The 17,385-nt window shown below is 57.6% G+C and overlaps 1 protein-coding gene across 7 annotated transcripts in view; it reads left to right on the top strand.

Annotated features, from left to right (window-relative positions):
- Positions 1-17,385, top strand: part of ST3GAL1 (ST3 beta-galactoside alpha-2,3-sialyltransferase 1) — a 95,601-nt gene that overhangs the window by 59,595 nt on the left and 18,621 nt on the right. For 3 of the 7 annotated variants that reach the window (XM_042924146.1, XM_042924148.1, XM_042924152.1), the window contains one exon: positions 15,205-16,100. In XM_042924146.1, the coding sequence (XP_042780080.1) occupies positions 15,789-16,100 (312 nt within the window). In that variant the 5' untranslated portion in view covers positions 15,205-15,788. Of the gene's footprint in view, positions 1-420; positions 685-5,551; positions 7,818-12,583; positions 13,658-13,742; positions 14,854-15,204; positions 16,101-17,385 lie in introns of those variants that run through there. The other 4 variants (XM_042924147.1, XM_042924149.1, XM_042924151.1 and 1 more) reach the window with 4 other exon arrangements.

Raw genomic sequence — 17,385 nt, 5'->3', positions numbered from 1 at the left:
CAGGGGCTGCTCCGTAGTGGCCCAGGGACAGCTCTGTGGCTCACACCCCTGCCCACGAGGAGAAGCCTCACCAAGGCAGAAACAGATGTCCCTTCTCCTCCTGAGACGGCTGCCGGGTTAATGCCACTGCCAACTGGGAATGGCCCGGCCAAGGCAGGAGCAAGTGTCTCAAGATTTCCGGAGAGTTCCTTAGGTCAGCAAAGAGGAGCCTCGCCCGGGGCCAAACACTCAGTGAGTCCTCGCAATTCTTGATATTTAACGTTTAATACTTCTTTTTTTTTAATGTTTATTTTTAAGAGACAGAGAGACAGAGCGCGAGCCGGGGAGGGGCAGAGAGAGAGGGAGACACGGAATCCGAAGCAGGCTCCGGGCTCCGAGCTGTCAGCACAGAGCCTGACTCGGGGCTCGAACTCATGAACCGCGAGATCACGACCTGAGCCGAAGTCGGATGCTTAACCGACTGAGCCACCCAGGCGTCCCTTTGGTATTTGAAGTTTAAATGCCCATCATGTCATAGCCGCCGCTCCGTATGTTTTTATCGCCAAGCCCCCAGCAACTTGGGCACTGCGTGAGCTCCCGCGTGCTTACGGCCAGCAGGTGTGAATGACAGCGTCCTGACACGGCTTTCTCGGTGGAAGGCAACCCACCCTGAGGTCAAAAGAGCTTTGCTGAAATCATAAGGAGGTGGGTTTGAAACCATAACATGCCAATACACAGCAAAGAGGACGCAAACCCACCCTGATAGCTCCTCTTTCCAGGTTTTCGATGGTTATTCCTTTTCTCTATGGATCATAGAAATGTTTGCTATGAAGCTGTGGTCCACAACACACACACACACACACACACACACACACACACACAGATGCAAAATCCACCCGGGAGTGTCTTCCCCAGTAAAGGATGGTGTTGGTCACTCACTGGGACAGGGAAGGAGAAGGTGTAGAGGGTCAGGACCCCAGAAGGCCAAAGACAAGTATGAACGGAAGCCTGTGGGACAGCCCCTCTCCAGACACACCAAGGCAAGGAAGGCTTCCCGAGGTCGCCCAGCTGGCAGAATCTGAGGGCTGGCACTTGGGTCGCCATTCCTGCCCTGTGCTGTGTATGTTCCGCTACGCCCAGAATCGTGCCGGGGCCCCCCCGTCCAGCCTTGGTCTCTCTGAGACCCCGGGATGGCCGCCCGCCCTTTCAAAGTCCCGTCTCTCACCGCTGCCCTGGAAGAGATGAAAGGACACCTGTTTGAAAGCAAATTGGGCAGAACAAGAAAGTGCTGGCAAAGGTGCTGTGTTCCCTGAGTGGGAAGCCCTTTGACAGGCAGCCGGGGACGAGCCGTGCAGTCTCCCGCCCCCAGGACTCAGCAGAGACACAGATGGGGGACTCCCAGGGTCAAGTGCCCACCTGGCGCCCCGGCCGCAAGGGCGTTCTCTGTCCTGTGGGTCAGCGAGGCCCGCTCGTCCCCTCTCTCCTGCCCTGCCTGCCTCCTCCACGGATAGAGGGTGAGTGGCAGCTGTGTGCACCTTGTGGGGGGTCAGGGGGAGTAGGGCGGAGTGGAGACAGTCCCCCCGCCTGTGTGGACGCACCCTCAGGGGAGGTGATGGCTCTGTCACCTGAAGGGCAGATACGTAGCTCGAAAAGCTCCGGGTTTGTGGCTGTGCTTGCTTGGGTCGCCTTTGGGCTTCACGTTTCTGAAATGTACGACTCTGGGCCAAGCGGCTTAACCTCCCTGGTCCTCCGTTTTCTCATCCGCAAAATGGACATCTGAACGGATTGGATTCAGTGAGTTAACAGGAAAAGAACTCTGAGACCAGCTTGTCGAGCTGTCCTTGGCACCAAGTTGGTGACTGCTCTCTAGAGGGTCAATACAGAGCAGCGATCACATGGGCTAACGGCCCCCGTGTGGGCCGCCGTCCCCTCACCGTCCCGTGCCGCTCCCTGAGAAGCCGTGAGGCATGTGCTGTTGCTGTTTTGGTTCTGCGCAGGAGGGCAGGGTATGGCTGAGCGTGGCCAAGTGGCTTGTCCGAGGTCGCACGGCTAATCAGGCTTTGGAGCTGCTTCCCACGTGGCATCTAGACCTGAGGTCTCTGGCTCCACCCACTGTTGGCCACGCGAGTGGCCCCGAGTAGGTCCCCTGGCCTGTGTGCGCCCCTGTGGGCCATAGGTGCCGCAGGATGAGGCGTCTGGCTCGTGCTTGCCTAGGGCTCCTGCCCGTCTCCGAACCCCAGTGGGTGCTGGGCTCCTCTCGCCATACTGGCCGCTGGGTTTATCCTGTAGTCTGTATCCCCATTCTGGATGTCACTGGAGATCGTCACCTCAACTCCTTCAGGAGCCTTCACGATGCCCCTGCACATTAAGAGTTAAACAAATCTCTCCTTGGAAGTCGGAGCCTGGGAGGAACGTTATCTCTTCAAGCTACCTACCTATCAGCTGTCTAAACCTTCCCGCCAAACCCGCCAGGACTCCACCTGTCAGGTACCCAGGAGCCCTTTAGAACCAGCGACAGACCTCCGAGGCGGGGCCGGGGCGGGGGTCTCAGAGTCCCGAATAGTCTTTCCTTTGTCGGGACTTCTGCACCACCTAGATCAGGGAGATCTCTTTCTTTCTGGGGGCAGGCGTGAGCCTCGGCGTGCAGCCCCAACCGTGTTACATGCTCTGCACGTTGCGTGGCTGTCTTCAGACTCTGAATTGAGCACGGCTCAGTCTACACACATAAGAAGATTTGCGGATTTGCATTCCTTTTGTGCGGCTGAAAATATGAAAATATATCCACTCCTTCTCGTCTGACCCTAATCCCGCTTAATCGTGTTTCTCATGGACACGTCTCCAAACGTCCCATTCTGAACCACTGTTTGTGCTCCAAGGAATCTGTGTTTTCCCCTCCAGCCGCCCCCCCAGCGAAGGAGCAGGCAAGAGGTACCAGGGTAAGGAGGGGAGGATTTCCAACCGCAAGAAGGGGGCTCTCTCGACCTGTCAGCACCGCCTGGGTGTGGGGGACCCGGGCGAACCGTCGAGTCAGCGCGGGAAGGAGCGGGGAGACTCAGGCCCCAAAGGAGATGAGCTTCCGAAGCTACCAAGATAGAGACAGGGCTCGTCTTCAGTCTCCAGGGGACACCGTGTGCACCCCATCCAGTCTCGTTTCCATATGCCAGTCGCATCACTGCTGTGTGCTGCTCACCAACCATCAGTGGCTCCCAATGCCTTTATCTCAAGACCACATTCCAAAAGACTTCCCCCCCCACCCCGCCTGCCCACCGCAGCCACTCAGAAGGGCACCCTGATTTCCGTAACTGCGTGAGATGCCCCCATCATCACCACCGCCACCGCTCCCGCCGCCATGCACTTTTTTGGGACCCCACCCTCTCCACCCTCCTCAGTCTCCACGGTCACCTCCTCCATGGAGCCTCCCTTCCTTCTCTGGTTGTCATCAGCCCAGCACTTCTGAGTCACCGGGGCCCTTGGGTGTGCGGAGCAGAGAGTTACACGTACGAACTGCCACGTGCGGGATCCCAGTCTGGCCTCGCCGTCTGGAGGTGAAGAGAGACAGGCCCCCTGGTGTGGGCAGTAAAGTACAGGTGTCCCCACAGGTAAGAGGCCCCGTGAGAGGCTGGGCAGAGCAGCACTGAAGAGAAGAGAGGCCTCGGGCGTCAGCCCCGCCCTTCCTAGCCCTGTGACCTTGAGACAGTATCCTGAGGCCGAGGGCCTCAGCTGTCCCGTCTGTAAAATGGTATTGATAGTCGTACCTTCCCCAAAGGGCCTGGAACTGCCTCTCTCACACCCTGGCTTCCCTAAGAAGCCGTGCAGCCTTGGGAAAGCTTAGCATCTCAGAGCCTAACTACCCCCACCCCTGCAAAGCGGAGTGGAGGGTACCTGCCCCCAGAGAGCCGCTGGGCACCTTGCCAGGGGTCCAGCAGGAAAACGTGTCAGATATCGACGCTGCGGGCCGGGCCGACTGTGCGTGGATAAGATGGGGAGGCAGCCAAGCCAATCCCGAGATACGGAGGAGACACCCCCGGGGGCCACGGCAAAACAATGAGGATTCTGTCCGAGAGTTTGATGTTGGGGTGCGACAGAAGTCGGGGGGCCGGCAGATGGGAGAGGCAGGTGAACCGGTGGCGAAGGGCTCCGGAATGGGCGGGGGGCAAGCTGCAGTCACCACCTAGAACAGCCTGGGGCTGGAGGGGCCTGGCCCTGTGGCTGGCCTGCAGCAGCCGCATTTTCCTGGAGGAGGCAGTGCTGGGGAGCCGGCTGGGGCCCTGAGTGTGTTAGAGCGCCCCCTAGTGGGACCTGGAATGTGGGGAGCCTGGAGACTGAGGGGAGCCCAGGGGGCTCTGGCTCTGTCCTGGCCATAGGCCATCTCCACAGAAGACCTCCCAATGGGTGAGTTCCTGGGCAGCAGTGGGAACGGGGTTGGGAAGGTTCCAGAAAGATCAGCTACCCAAGGTAGGAGGGTTGCCAAGGCTCTGGGCATCCAGCTGGCCCCAACCAGCCCTTCACGTGAATCCTCTGAGGTTGCCAGGGCTGTTCCTAGAAGTGGGGGGCAGGGCCGCCCGTGGGGCACCCCCTGGGGCTGTTGGTACAGGACCGGCCGGGGTGGGGGTGGGGGGCTGCTCCTGCCAGCAGGATGCAGTGCACTGCACGTGGGCCACTGAGGGCGGCTTGAGGGAAGGGTTATTTACCAGGATGTGGTCTGGGGTAGAGGGACCGCAGGGCGGAGCTGTCCCCAGGGATGGAAACAGTGGGGGGTTTCCAGCTCTAGGGCTGAGGGGGTGAGAGGTTAAGGACGGAGATGTTGCCGAGATCCCAAGACAGAGCTGGTGGACGCACGGAGGGGCCGGAGCCCCAAATCTCTGCCCCCTGTCCCTCCAGTCTCCCGCCTGTGTTCGTTCCCGTGGGCCAAACCCACAGGAAGCCAGCCCGAGTGGGAGCCCATAGATGCGGACCCTAAGGCCCGCCCCCCGGGCGCAAAGCACGTGGGGAAGGTGGAAGAAACATCTGGAGGGAAAGCCCGGACGCCCAGCTCTGCACCTGAACCCCCAGAAGGCCTGGGTGCACGCGTTCTGTGCTCCCTGGCCTGCAGGGCCAAGAGGGGATGGCCGTTCTGTCAGCCCCGATTTGGCCTCCTTGCAGCAGGACGTAGGCAAGCCTTGACCTCCCTGAGCCTGGTCTGGAAGCCTCACCGTGTCAAACCCTGCAGGGGCTTCCTGTGACTCCCGGGATGTCACCCCAGCCCTTGGGCCCAGCCCACGCCCGCCCTCCAGCTTCGTTTTGCATCTTGCTCTCTGGGTTTCTGTTCTGCGTGGCCTTCTGTCTTTCAGTTCCTTCAGACTCAGCTGCTCTCCCCGAGACACCTTTCGCACCTGCAGCTTCCCCAGTCCGGAGGCTCTTGTCTTCTCTACCTAGTTACCCATCTGTCATGGAAGCCTCAGGCTTCCTTTATTTGTTTGTGTGTCTGTTTGTCTAGAGCAAGAGTGGGGGAGAAGGGCAGAGGGAGAGAGAGAGAGAGTCTCAAGCACGCTCTGCGCTGAGCTCCTATGCAGGGCTCAGTCCCACGACCCGGGGATCGTGACCTGAGCCAAAACTCAAGAGCCGCATGCGCAACTGACTGAGCCACCCAGGCGCCTCTCCCTGGCACAGCTTTGAGACAAAATTCCTTCTCCGGGAAGCCTCCGTTTTTGCACTGAAGGCCTTCAACTGATTAGATGAGGCCCACCACATTTTGGAGGCTGATCTTCTTTATTTAAAGTCAAATTGATGATAGATGGCGGCCACGTCTCTAAACCGCCCTCCCAGCGACGCCGAGGCTCGTGTTTTGACCAGGCAACTGGGCGCCATGGCCTAGCTGAGCGGACGCACAGAGTTGAACCACCACCCCTTTTCACAGTTCCCTGGGTGATTCCTTGGTAATGGCAGCCTCCGCCCCACTCTGTAATGTTAAGTTCCAGGAGGGCGAGGATGAAGGTCATTGGCTTTCCCGAACCGTTGGTTTGACCGGCACGTCACAGAGCTGCGGCCACATGGCCTGTGCCCAGTCATTGTTGCAGGAGAGAATCCGAGGGGGAGACGGGATCTGCACGGCAGGTGGCGGGGTGCAAATCGGAGTGAGGCGTTCGCTCCGCACAGGGCGCTCCCTCCATCTGAACCCCACCCCTCCCCCCACAAGGCATGCTTGTTTGGTTTCTCAAACGTGTGATGACACCAGGGCGGGGTGAAATCTCCCTGATGTTACTGTTGGTAATGACTGGCATTTCCTGAGGGTCAGGATCATTCTGGACGCTTTCTATATCCTTAAACCCTTAGCACCGATTCTGATCCCTGGTACATATTCAACGTTCTGGGTAACGTTTTCATAACGTGGGGGCGACCCGTCCCTTTGGGAAGTGGCTGTCCACGCTAACCTCGTGTGCGTTATTTTTTTCTCTCTCTTCACTGAGTCTGGGGTGTGCAGGGGCTGCATCATTGTCCCGTCGTACAGACGAGGCACTGAAGCCCAAGGATGTGGACTCGCCTGAAGTCCTGAGGTGACTCGGTGTCACTGCCGGACTACCGGGCTCCTGCCCCAGAGTGGGGGGGGCCGTCTCCGTTGTCCTCTGTCCTCTGGGAAGCCCAGAGGGGGGAGAGAGTCCTCAAGGTGAGCAAAGTTGCTGGCCGGGTTCATCGGGCCTGGTTTTTACTCCGCAAAGAGAGAAATAGCCACACCCTACCCTGCGTGTCGGGGAGCCTGTCATGACCCCCATCTGCCTCTGCGTGCCTGGGGCCACCACTCAGGCCTCCGCTCGTCGTGGCCCGGTTCCTCCCGGCTGATAGTTTGTGCAGGGAACGGTTGTAGCTTGGCTGGTCGGTCCTTCCTGCCCCAGGGGAGGGGAGAGGCTTGGGGCCAATCCAGGCCCAGCCGGGCTGTGGGGATACAGCTGCCAGCTTTGTGGGTGACTCAGAGTGGGTGGAGAGGAGCTGGAGCGAGCCCCCCAGGGCGAGAACCAAACAAGCAGGGAGGTCTCTCTCTCACCCCTGCCTGGCGGGGCCTCTCACCCTCTCCTGCACCCCCCGCACCAGGCTCAGGGCAGGGCAGACCCCTGGGCGCCACCCGCCGGGCTCTGCCTGCCCCTTTACCACCCGCCAGTGGACGGTCTGGGGCAGGTGACCTGACTGCTGCGAGCCTCTGTTCCCACCTCGGAAAGATGGAGATGATACCCCGTCCCGGCAGCAGGAGTGTCGTGGGCTCGGGCACTTTGACCTGCTGTCCTGCTTAGAATAGGGTCCGGCAGAGAGAACGCCTCCTTCCTGTTAAACCACCTCAGAGGCAGGGCTGGATTTTACCCCCCATTTACAGACAGCAGACTGGAAGCTCAGGCAGCCCACGTAATGTCCCTGGGGTCACCGTCCCAGGGGCTCAGGTTCGGATTTTCCTGCAGGGCCTCGGCCCTGGTTGCAGCAGCCGGACCACCTGGGCCTCTGCTGGCTCTTTCCCTGCTTGGGCTCAGCCCGCAACGCCTTCCGAGCTCCTTTCGCCAGCGCAGCTGCATGAACAGAGCACTTCTGTCTCCGGAACCGGGCACGTCTGGGAATCTGGGGCCTGGCTCTCCTCTGAGCGCTGGTGCCATTGCCCTGTGTCATTGGACGAGTCATTTCCCCTCTGCGAGCTCAGCCTCTACATCTGTCAGAAGAAGTGGGGCAGAGATGTAAGGGGGGGTGTAGTCCGTGCAAGAAAACGGAACCCACTGAAGGAATAAACCCTAAAGTCCCGAGAGCACTCGGGATGTGCTTGGGCGCCGTTCTAAGCCATTGACCTGCATTGACTCCTGTTTTTCTCAGCCCAGCCCTGAGAGGTAGGTTCCATGCTTATCCCCACACTATAGGGGAAGACAGACAGAAGTTTTAAGCAGGCGGGTTGGATTCGCCGGATCTGGTGCTTACAAAGTTGTTGGAAAGGTGACAGGAGCGCAGTCCTTGGGTATTTTGGCCCTACTCCTCCAGGCCGAGGTCCAGAGGCCAGGAAACTACAGGAAGTCAGGCAAAATCTGCAGGCCGGAAGTGAGGGAGGCAGGTGGTTCTGGGCCCAAGGTTCAGACCACAAAGCAGCACCCATCCCTGTGGGAAGGAGGATGGTCCTGCCTCCCTTTTGCCCGTCCAACTACTACTGGCCCGAATCTCAACCGCATCCCGAGCCCTACAGGCAGGGGAAGCTGGGAAATGTGGTTCCCAAACTTTCAGGCCCTGGGGGGGACACTGAGGAGGGAGGAAAGAGTCCTCACTCCAGTGGACTGGACCCAGCCTAGCGGGCCGTGCAAACAGCAGGATGCCCTCACATGTGGACAAGGTTGATGCTCTACAGATTAACCTTTGCACAGAGAATTGGGGCTGTGTGGACTCCATATACTTTGCCGGCTGCTAGCCCCTTCGTGGCTTTGGGACCCCTTCCCTGCAGGTCCTCAGGGGTCGTGGCCAGTAGAATAGGGAGCAGCCCTTTAAGGAATGGGCGTCACGAATGCAGCAAGCTGGAAGCATCATTTTCATGATGCCCCCGGGGTTGTTCGTGCCCGATTTCATTTGTTCTTTTAAACAAGCCTGCCAGGAGGGCAAGCCAGGGGTTCTGTCGGATTTTTTTTTTTTTAATAAATGAAGGCCTGAACCTTAGGGAGGGCAGAGAATTGATGTTTATCATGCACCGCCTCTGTGTGAGACCGGCTGGTCGCTTCTGTGCGTGTCCTTTTAAATCTACCATAGCCCTCCTGTGTGGGCACTATTAGTCCTGCTTCCTGGGTCCAGAAATCAGTATCAGAGCAATGAAGTGCCTTTCCCATGAGCACACGACCAGGAATAGGAGGAAATCTCAAGAGCAAACGAGCAGGAATGGAAGGAATCGGGATTCGAACCCGGGTCCGTCTGTGTCGTTCTTCCGACAGCTGTTGACCGTGACTCACTAGCAGGTGCCTCACAGAACCAGACGAGGTGGATTCCAAGAGTCCAGTGAACAGGCCGGGGCTGGGTAGCGGTTCAGGGGAGAAGGGATCTTCTTTGCTAGAAGTGATGGGACCCTTCACCAGCTCGTTCCTGTTTCATGCCACCCTGGGCCCCCAGGCGAAGCCGCCGGGACCCCCAAAGGCCAGGACGTTGAGTGGGAGCCAGTTTCCAATGACCCAAAGCCTCGTGGGCGCTAAGTCCCCGTAGCCGCTCGTCATGCTCTCGGGATGGGTTGAGCTGGGAAGTCCCCCTCGCGGTGCCTCCTGAAGCTGGTGTGTGCGGAGGCCAAGTGAAAGCAGACGGAGCAGGGGAAGGGGGTGGCAGACGAGAGGGGCAGCCGTGGCCCTCCACCTGTCCATCTGCCCACCCCGCTGGTAGGAGGCGGTGCAATCTGTGTGGCACCCCTGGGGCGTCTTTGGGCCCCACCCCCTCCTCCAGGTTTGCCAAGCACCTGATGCACCCAGGAATGTGCCAGGCACCAGGCCTCAGAGAAGCAGAGGAAAGACTGTGGCCTCCACTTGCAGCTGTGGAGGAAGCTTGTAGACCATTTCTCCCACCGAGGACTATCAAAGCCGGATGAGACAGAAGTCCAGCTCTTTGAGGGGCACCTGGGTGGCTCAGTCGGTTAAGCGTCCGACTTCGGCTCAGGTCGTGATCTCACAGCTCGTGAGTTTGAGCCCCGCATCGGGTTCTGTGCTGACAGCTCGGAGCCTGGAGCCTGCTTCGGATTCTGTGCCCCCCCCCCTGCCAAATATAAATGAACATTTTTAAAAAATAAAAAAAAAAAAAAAGAAATCCAGCTCTTTGAAGGTGTTAAGAGAGCAGCCGAGGCAGCCGGGACTTGAAAGAGGAAGATCGAGAGAGAAGGGACAAGAAGGGCTTGAGTCTTACATCCTGCGGCCTTCCTGCCTGAGGGACGTGCTGGCTGGTAGGAGGCTCCAGAGACAAACAGAGACAAACAGCTCCGTGTTGGGCCGTCTCACAAGGCTGGGGGTAAAACTAATTAAATTAAAAATGGAACTCGGGACCACCAGGTCAGCCCAACCCTAAGTGACCAAGAACCTAGAGCAAAGGAACCAGAGAGAAAAGAGGGATTGTCCTGCACCTTTTCTTCCTTCCAAGGCATTTACCAGTATTTCAGTTGCACGGGACCAGACCCCGAGAAACCAAGCCGAAAACAGCAGCCGAGAGGTTAAAAGGCTGGACCCCGCTTTTGATAACCTCACAGTGCAGGGGAGACAGAAATCGAAGGTGAGAGCAGGCAAGGAGGAGGGGCCTCGGTAGACATCCCCGCTATCCTTTGAGAAGGGCCTCTGAGTGAGGGCAAACCAGAAATGACCAGTCACTGTGAAAACTAGAGCGTGGCCCCACTCATCCCAGTCACCAACTGGAACAAAGTCCCTGCTCACGTTCCTCTCCGAATAAGGACAGCCTGTTCCAGGGCCTCTGTGCTTTTGGCACATACAGTATGCACAGTTACCAGGCATGCCGGGAGACAGAACCAAATGATGGAAGAGAAATAAAGAGAGAAAATAGACAATAGAAGTAGACCCACATGTTCTCCAAATGTCACAAGGGACAGACATGATGGTCTTTAAAATAACTGTGGTGAATAATTGCAGGACGATAGAGAAGAGGGGGGATCTCACCTGAAGAAAACAAGAACCCATAAAAGTTTGGCTCAGATGGAAATTCTAGAACTGAAAAATACAATAACTGAAATGAATGCAATACCTAATTCAAAGACATTAGATGCAGAGGGAGAGGGCATGGCAAGGTAGTATGTGTCTTAAGAAATTGGAAAGACGACAGATTTCAAGCCCAAAGAAATGACAAGAAAGGAAGTAACGAAGATGAGAGCAGGTGTTGATGAAATAGAGGAGTAGCTGTGGCTGTACAGAAAGATCTAGAAGGGGCAGCAGAAGGCAGGGGCGGAGTGCTGGCTCTGCCACCATCTCTGTGTGACCTTAGACGAGTCGCTTGCCTTCTCTGAGCCTCAGTTTCCCATGTCAGGAAAATAAGCATGATTATCCATTTGGCCCGGTTGTGTGGGGATCCACACGGAGGGGGGTCCACACAGACGGCAGCACTGCACTTCTTCACGCGACGTGCTGATGTACCCACCCATCGACTCGCCCCCCTTGGTCATTTCACTGGCAACTCTCCTGCGGGGGCTTTGCGGAGAGCCGGGGGCATCCCAGCCTTGGGGGATCTGTGCACCGCGGCAGGCGTGAACGGAACAGAAACCCGTGCGGTTCATTCACCAGGCTTTCCAAGCATTTAAAACAGCTCATCTGTCAGTGGCTGGTCATCGCCAGCCTCTCCCTGTTGCCAGAGAGGTTTATCCTTGCTCAGCACCCTCTTGAGGGAAATCGTGACTTTCTGGATCCTTGAAAAGGTGCTAACGTGTGTCACCATTGTGCCAGTGACCCCTTTAGACTGTCACAAACACGTTCTCCGTGCCTCCTGCAGGACAGGCATACCGTGGGGATCTCGAGAGTTCAGTTCAGGGCGATCCAACGGATATTGTAACAAAGTGAGTCAAATGAGTTTTCTGGTGTGTACAGAAGTTATACTTCCACCGGGGGAGTCTGTTATGTGTGCAGTAGCGTTGTGCCTTAAAAAAATCAAGGTGCATACCTTAACGTAGAAATCCTTTTCTGTTAAAAAGTGCTAACCATCATTTGAGCTTTCAGCCCGCCGTAATCACTGATCACGGGCCATCTTAACAAATCTAATAGTGAAAAAGGTTGAAATATCGCGAGGATGGCCAAAATGTCACGCAGAGATGCGACGTGAGCGAACACTGTTGGGAAACAGCACCGATAGGCTGGCGAGGCACAGGGATGCCGCGGTCCAATTCGGAAGAGACGCGGTATCTGCCAAGTGCGACTAAAGGGAGCGGGCTTGTCCTCCAGCACGTGGCTGAGAGGTGCCCGTCACTCTGCAGGCGGGCCAGGGGGCCGTGTCCCCGGGGGAGGTGTGGCCGGCCTCCCTCGCCACACGCGCGCGGAGGTCTCAGGCCCGTGGCATCTTGGTCCGGGTTCCGCTCCCGGGAGCAGGGCTGGCTTTCGCCCGTGCGTCACAGGCTGCGTCACTTACTGGAGTACAGGGCAGTCACGCTTTCCTTGTTTCTTCCCCGGGGCCGGGGAAGGGGTGGAAGGGTGTTCTCGCTTTTCCATTGCCGTGCACGCGAGGGCTTTGGAAAGCACTCACTGATGCTGGCACAGAAGGTCTCTGCTGGGATGGGATCCGGGCGAGCGCTCTGGCCTCGGAGATGCGGCTACCGGGACGTGCTGAGCGGACGGGAGGAGGGTGTTGTGGTTCCCCTGCTTCTGCAGCCCAGCCTTGCCCTCTGTTCCCCCCCTCTCTCCAGCCCAGCATCAGCTCAGAGCATGAATATCTGTCCCATGGAGCCATGCCCTTGTAGGGACCCTGACGGCTCATTCAGAACTTGATTTGATCTGTGCGGTCCAACAGTCCTCTATTTGAGTGACTTTGTCTCTGCCCTTGGTGTCGGCGGGTCCCCATGTCACTCTGAGCAAACTTAGCCTTTCTAGTGGCTTCCACAGCCCCGTGCTCCCCACCCCACCCTCACACATGCCTGTTCCTCTCCTCCACATCGATCCAGGTGGACCAGCCTCCTTTCTCCCAAAGGCACCGGGGCCTTGCATCTGCCTGGGAACCTCCCACCTTAGACTCTTTCTTGATGTGTCCCAACCACCTATCCCAGAGCCTGGAGCATCGCAGAGCCCTAGAAAATATGCAGTGCGTGGATCAGATGACCGGACAAGCCTTGACTGGGTGACAGCCCAGCAAAGTGGAAAGAATCTGTGATACCAGCCCCATTTTCCAGTTGAAGAAACGGTTCAGAGAGGGCAGGTGACTTGTCCACGGCCACACAGCAAACGGGCGGTACAGCCTGGTTGAGAATCAGCGTCTTCTGATTCTCCATCTGTGCTTTTCTGCCCAGCTCTCCCCTCTGGATGGTTGGCCCTTGTCTTTCCCGGCATCTGCTTTGGCGTTCCTTTTGTGCCGTGTGTGTGTGCCAGGTGACGGGGACCCATCAGTGAGTGAGACTGAGTTCCCGTCCTCGTGGAGCTCCCGGCCCAGGGAGGAGACAGATGAGTAAACAGTACACCCGGAGTGGAGCCAGATGCTGTGGAAGCCAGAGAGGAGTCTGCTCCTGCCAGGAGGAGGCAGGCCTTCTTCCGGGAGTCAGCACCAGCTGATCCCCGAAGAATGAGTAGGAGTCAAGCAGGGCGGGATGGTCTTTCCGCACAGTGGGGTCAGCCTGGGCAGGAGCCCAAAGGCAGGGACAGCTCTGACCTGTGGATCAGTCGCACTGCTTCAAGTTAGAAGCAATCTGCTTTACAAAATAAAGGGGCTTTGTTACCTGTCTCATGTCACGCAGATGTTAAGGCGGAGGGTGGACTGCAGGTAAGGCTGGACCAGGTTCAGTACCACTTGCCCCGGTCCTGCTCAGCCCTCGCTTCGTCCACTTGAGCCATTAAACCGGCCAGCACGACCTTGACTTTTATGTCCAAAAATCAAACAGCCAGAGCAAGATCAAGTTTCTTCGCCTCCTACAAGTCAGGGGGTTTCAGTCTGACTGGAGGACTTAGCACACATACCCATCCATCCCTGGACCGAGAGGGCCGGGAATCCCCTGCCAGCCAAGTTAAATCCGAGCCCGCCCTTGACGGTAAGCAGGTTAATCTAACTCAAGTGACAGAGCTGCTTCTTCCTGGAAGAACCGGGGTGGGGGGGGAGGGGGAATGGCCAGAAGGGACAACTCTGGACACCCGTAGGTCACCAGGACAAGTGGGGTTGTTTTGAACAGTGAGAAGTGGTGCACTGGGCAAATCACGATGTCCCCTTGCCCGCTGGGCTGAAGATCAGGAAGGTCGTAGAGGGCGGTAGCACATTGGACCCCTGGATGTCTCCAGGAATGCGCTATGGATTTAATCTGATTTTTGCCCCCCCCCCCTTTTTTCTATAGTAATCAATAGCCCTCCAACCATTACTTTCCTAGAAAAAAAATGTACCTGTGGCATCTACACATTGAGGATGGGGACAAATTGACCCAACGGAGATTGGGGCTGGGGCGGGGGACACATTCTAAGCAAAGACCAGAGTCAGTATGCTCACGTGAAGAGGTGTGACCGCCATAAGGTCAGGGACGTCCGGGGACTTGTGCTGTGCATATCCGAGGAGTCCCTGTTGGCTTCCTTTGATGAGATCTGCTCCCCCTTTCGGTGCACCCTTCCAGCCGAAGACCAGTTGCCAGATAGCGTATCGCTTCCCGAGCAGAGTCCTTGATCCTGGAACTCCCCTCCCCGCGTGTGGAATCAGAGGGGTGTGGATTTGGATTCAGGACCTGCTTCCTCTTTTCCCCATGACCTGGGGAGGGCCATGTGGTCTCTTTGAGCCTGTTTATTCTGAGGACAAAACGGGGAACCCCTGTTTGTCTGGCAGAACACTTTGGGGACTCTTGGATGAGATAGGTACGCGGGAATGATCAACCATCGTGTCCGGGTTTTGGTGGATCATCCAAGAATCCTCATTCAGTCATGCGTGGAAAGAGGAAAAGGAAAGCTGAACGATCACCTGACAGAACCCAGAAGCTCAGCGTGTCGCATTTTACGTTACCTTTCTAACCACTTCTGAGTGGAGGTGTTGTTTTCCCATTTCACAGAAGAGGAAACTGAAGGCCGGGAAGACTGACGGACTTCCCAAGACCACAGGGCTGGTAAACCAGAACTTGAACCTGGGCCATCGGAAGCCTGCTTCGTAGGGCTGAGGCTGACCGGCAGAGGGTGCATGCCGGGGTGCGGGGAAGCGTAGAATTGTTGTTGAATTCAGAATCCAAAGGAGAGTGAAGGAGCGAGAAAGGAGCACGTACGTAGCAGTCTCTGGGTGCCTGGCGCTGTTCGTGCATCGTTGACTCATTTCACAAACTTCGGTTGAACGCTTACATGTACAAGGCTCTGGCTGCAGGAGAGATGGGGCGGGGGGCAACTTCTGTGTCCCTTAGCAACCTGGCAGAATAGGCGCCAACATCCCGTTAGCCACAGGCACACCCTGAGTCTCAAGATGGGGAGTAAATCGTCCGTAGCCTCCCATCTCGTTGGCTTGACAACAGAGTGGGAGATCACGGAGCTCATCCTGGAGGAGGTGAGGAGAGAGAGATGGGTTTTTAAAACAAGCTAATGAGATTTCACCCTGTTTTCTTCCTCCGTTTCCTTGCAGGTGACAGACGGCCCTCAGTGCCTTCGTCAAGCAGGCTGCTTAATGGTGACAGCGTGGGAAAGACCGGGTTGTAATTAAGTACCAGCACACATCATCCCTTCCGGAGGACGGTGGCAAAGACAGCTTCCCTCTCTCCTGCACCGTGACCCTTCCTTTGAGGTCCTCACCACCCCCCTCCGAGAGTCCCTGCATCTGTCACAAAGATTAATTGCCCCTCAACCCCTTTGGATGGGAACGGAAATCATATTATTAAGTTTGATTAAAGCTTCGAGAGACACTATTGGCTGTTTAAGGACTGCTGACCAAGCCGCCTGCTTATCTCCTGGAAAGACAGATTATATGCAAGGGGAATCAACCTCACCCCGAGTGGTCCCTTAGCCGCCGGCCGTCACAGGGTGATGTCCGGCACACTGGGGTGGCCACTGGCCCGCGGGAGCGAAGTCGGCCGTGGTCCCCCTGGGAGTCCCCGCCTTGCCTTGTGATCGAGCCTCCGTCTCTGGGATTTTTCTTCCGCGTCCCCCCCGCTCCCGGGCGTGATTTCCTCCAGCCCGTCCCTGGGAGGCGTCCTTCCGGACAGAGCAGAAATGGTGACCGTGAGGAAAAGGACTCTCAAAGTGCTTACCCTCCTCGTCCTCTTCATCTTCCTCACCTCCTTCTTCCTGAACTACTCCCACACCACGGTGGCCACCACCTGGTTCCCCAAGCAGATGGTCGTCGAGCTGTCCGAGAACTTCAAGAAGTTCATGAAGTACGCGCACAGGCCCTGCACGTGTGCCCGCTGCGTCGGGCAGCAGAGGGTCTCGTCCTGGTTCGACGAGAGGTTCAACCGGTCCATGCAGCCGCTGCTCACGGCCCAGAACGCGCTCCTGGAGGAGGACACCTACAGCTGGTGGCTGGTGAGAGCCGGGGACTGGGTGTGGGTCCGGACTGGGCGGGGGCTGGGCCCCGGGGGGCCCCCCGCCAGGCTCTCATTCATTCACCCAACAACTATTGGTCGGGGACCCGCGACGCGTAGATCAGAGCAAAGCGTTCTGCGTTCGCTTCCTGTGTCTGCGTAGACGACTGCCCCAAACTGGGTGGTTTAAAACAGCAGACACATCAGTGATGCCAGGCTCAGCCGCCATCTTCACACGACCCTCCCCTCTGGGTCTCTCTGGGTCTCTGGTCTCTCTCTCTCTCTGCCTTTCTCTCTAAGGCCACCTGTTACTCGGTTCAGGGGCCTCTAAATCCAGGATGCTCGTTCATGACCCTTTTCCACAAGGGCCCCTTCTCAAGTTCGGGAGTTGGGACGTGGTCATAACGTTTGTGCAGGGCCACCGCTCCGCCCGCTAGATATCGAGATGCAAAAAAGAGACACGGTCCCTACTCTCCCGGAACTCTGTTCTGGCCGAGAGAGACAGATCCGAAACGGAGAAGCCAAGCTCAGGGGGAAGTGCCCTGAGGAAGACCGGAGGAGGTTTGTGAGAGAAGCCAGGGGCCAGGGGGCTCCGTCATGGGGCTGTCGGGGGAGGTCTCTGAGGAGGCAGGACTTGAGCTAAGCCCCAGAGGTAGAGGAGGCGCCGGCCACGGAAGGGTCTGGAGAACGTGCCGGAGTCACGGCGGCAGCGAGCGCAGGGGCCCTGGGGTGGCGCCCGCTGGGTGTGCTGGCCTAGAGGTGGGTGGCACCACGGTGAGGCGTCGGGTTTGTTCTGTGTGCACCAGGGAGCGTCCGTGGATCTTAGCCAGGGGCGTCCGCGATCCGGTCTAGTGGTCTGAAAGGTTATTCCGGGTGTTGAGCCCCAAAGTGGATTGAAAGGGAGTAAGAAATAATTCCTCCCTTGGAGATTCCTTGGGCACTTCCTGTATGCCAAGCGCCAGCCTATGGAGATGGAAAAGTCTTCCCTTTCTTGGGTTGCAGGGGTGGCGAGGGAGGAGACGGACAGCCGCACGCCAGGGCGGTAGAGCGGTACTTGGGAGGGAGCGCAGGAGATGCGCAGGTGCAGAGGAGGGGCGTCAAACCCCACCCTGGGTCTGGGGCTGTCGGAGGAGACCGTGGCCATGCTCATCATAAAAGATTCAGAGAGGTTGTCCGGGTGGGGACCGGAGGAAGGGCTCTCCAGGCAGAGGGACCGCTTGGTGCATCGGCCTAGAGGCGTGAGAAAGACTGGTGTGGTTGCTGGAGGCATAGAGCTCCTGGCTAAA

Source organism: Panthera leo, chromosome F2 (assembly GCF_018350215.1).
Source record: "Panthera leo isolate Ple1 chromosome F2, P.leo_Ple1_pat1.1, whole genome shotgun sequence".
Taxonomy (NCBI): domain Eukaryota; kingdom Metazoa; phylum Chordata; class Mammalia; order Carnivora; family Felidae; genus Panthera; species Panthera leo.
The sequence above is the reverse complement of the archived record's forward strand: the minus strand, read 5'-3'. Positions and strand labels throughout refer to the sequence as shown.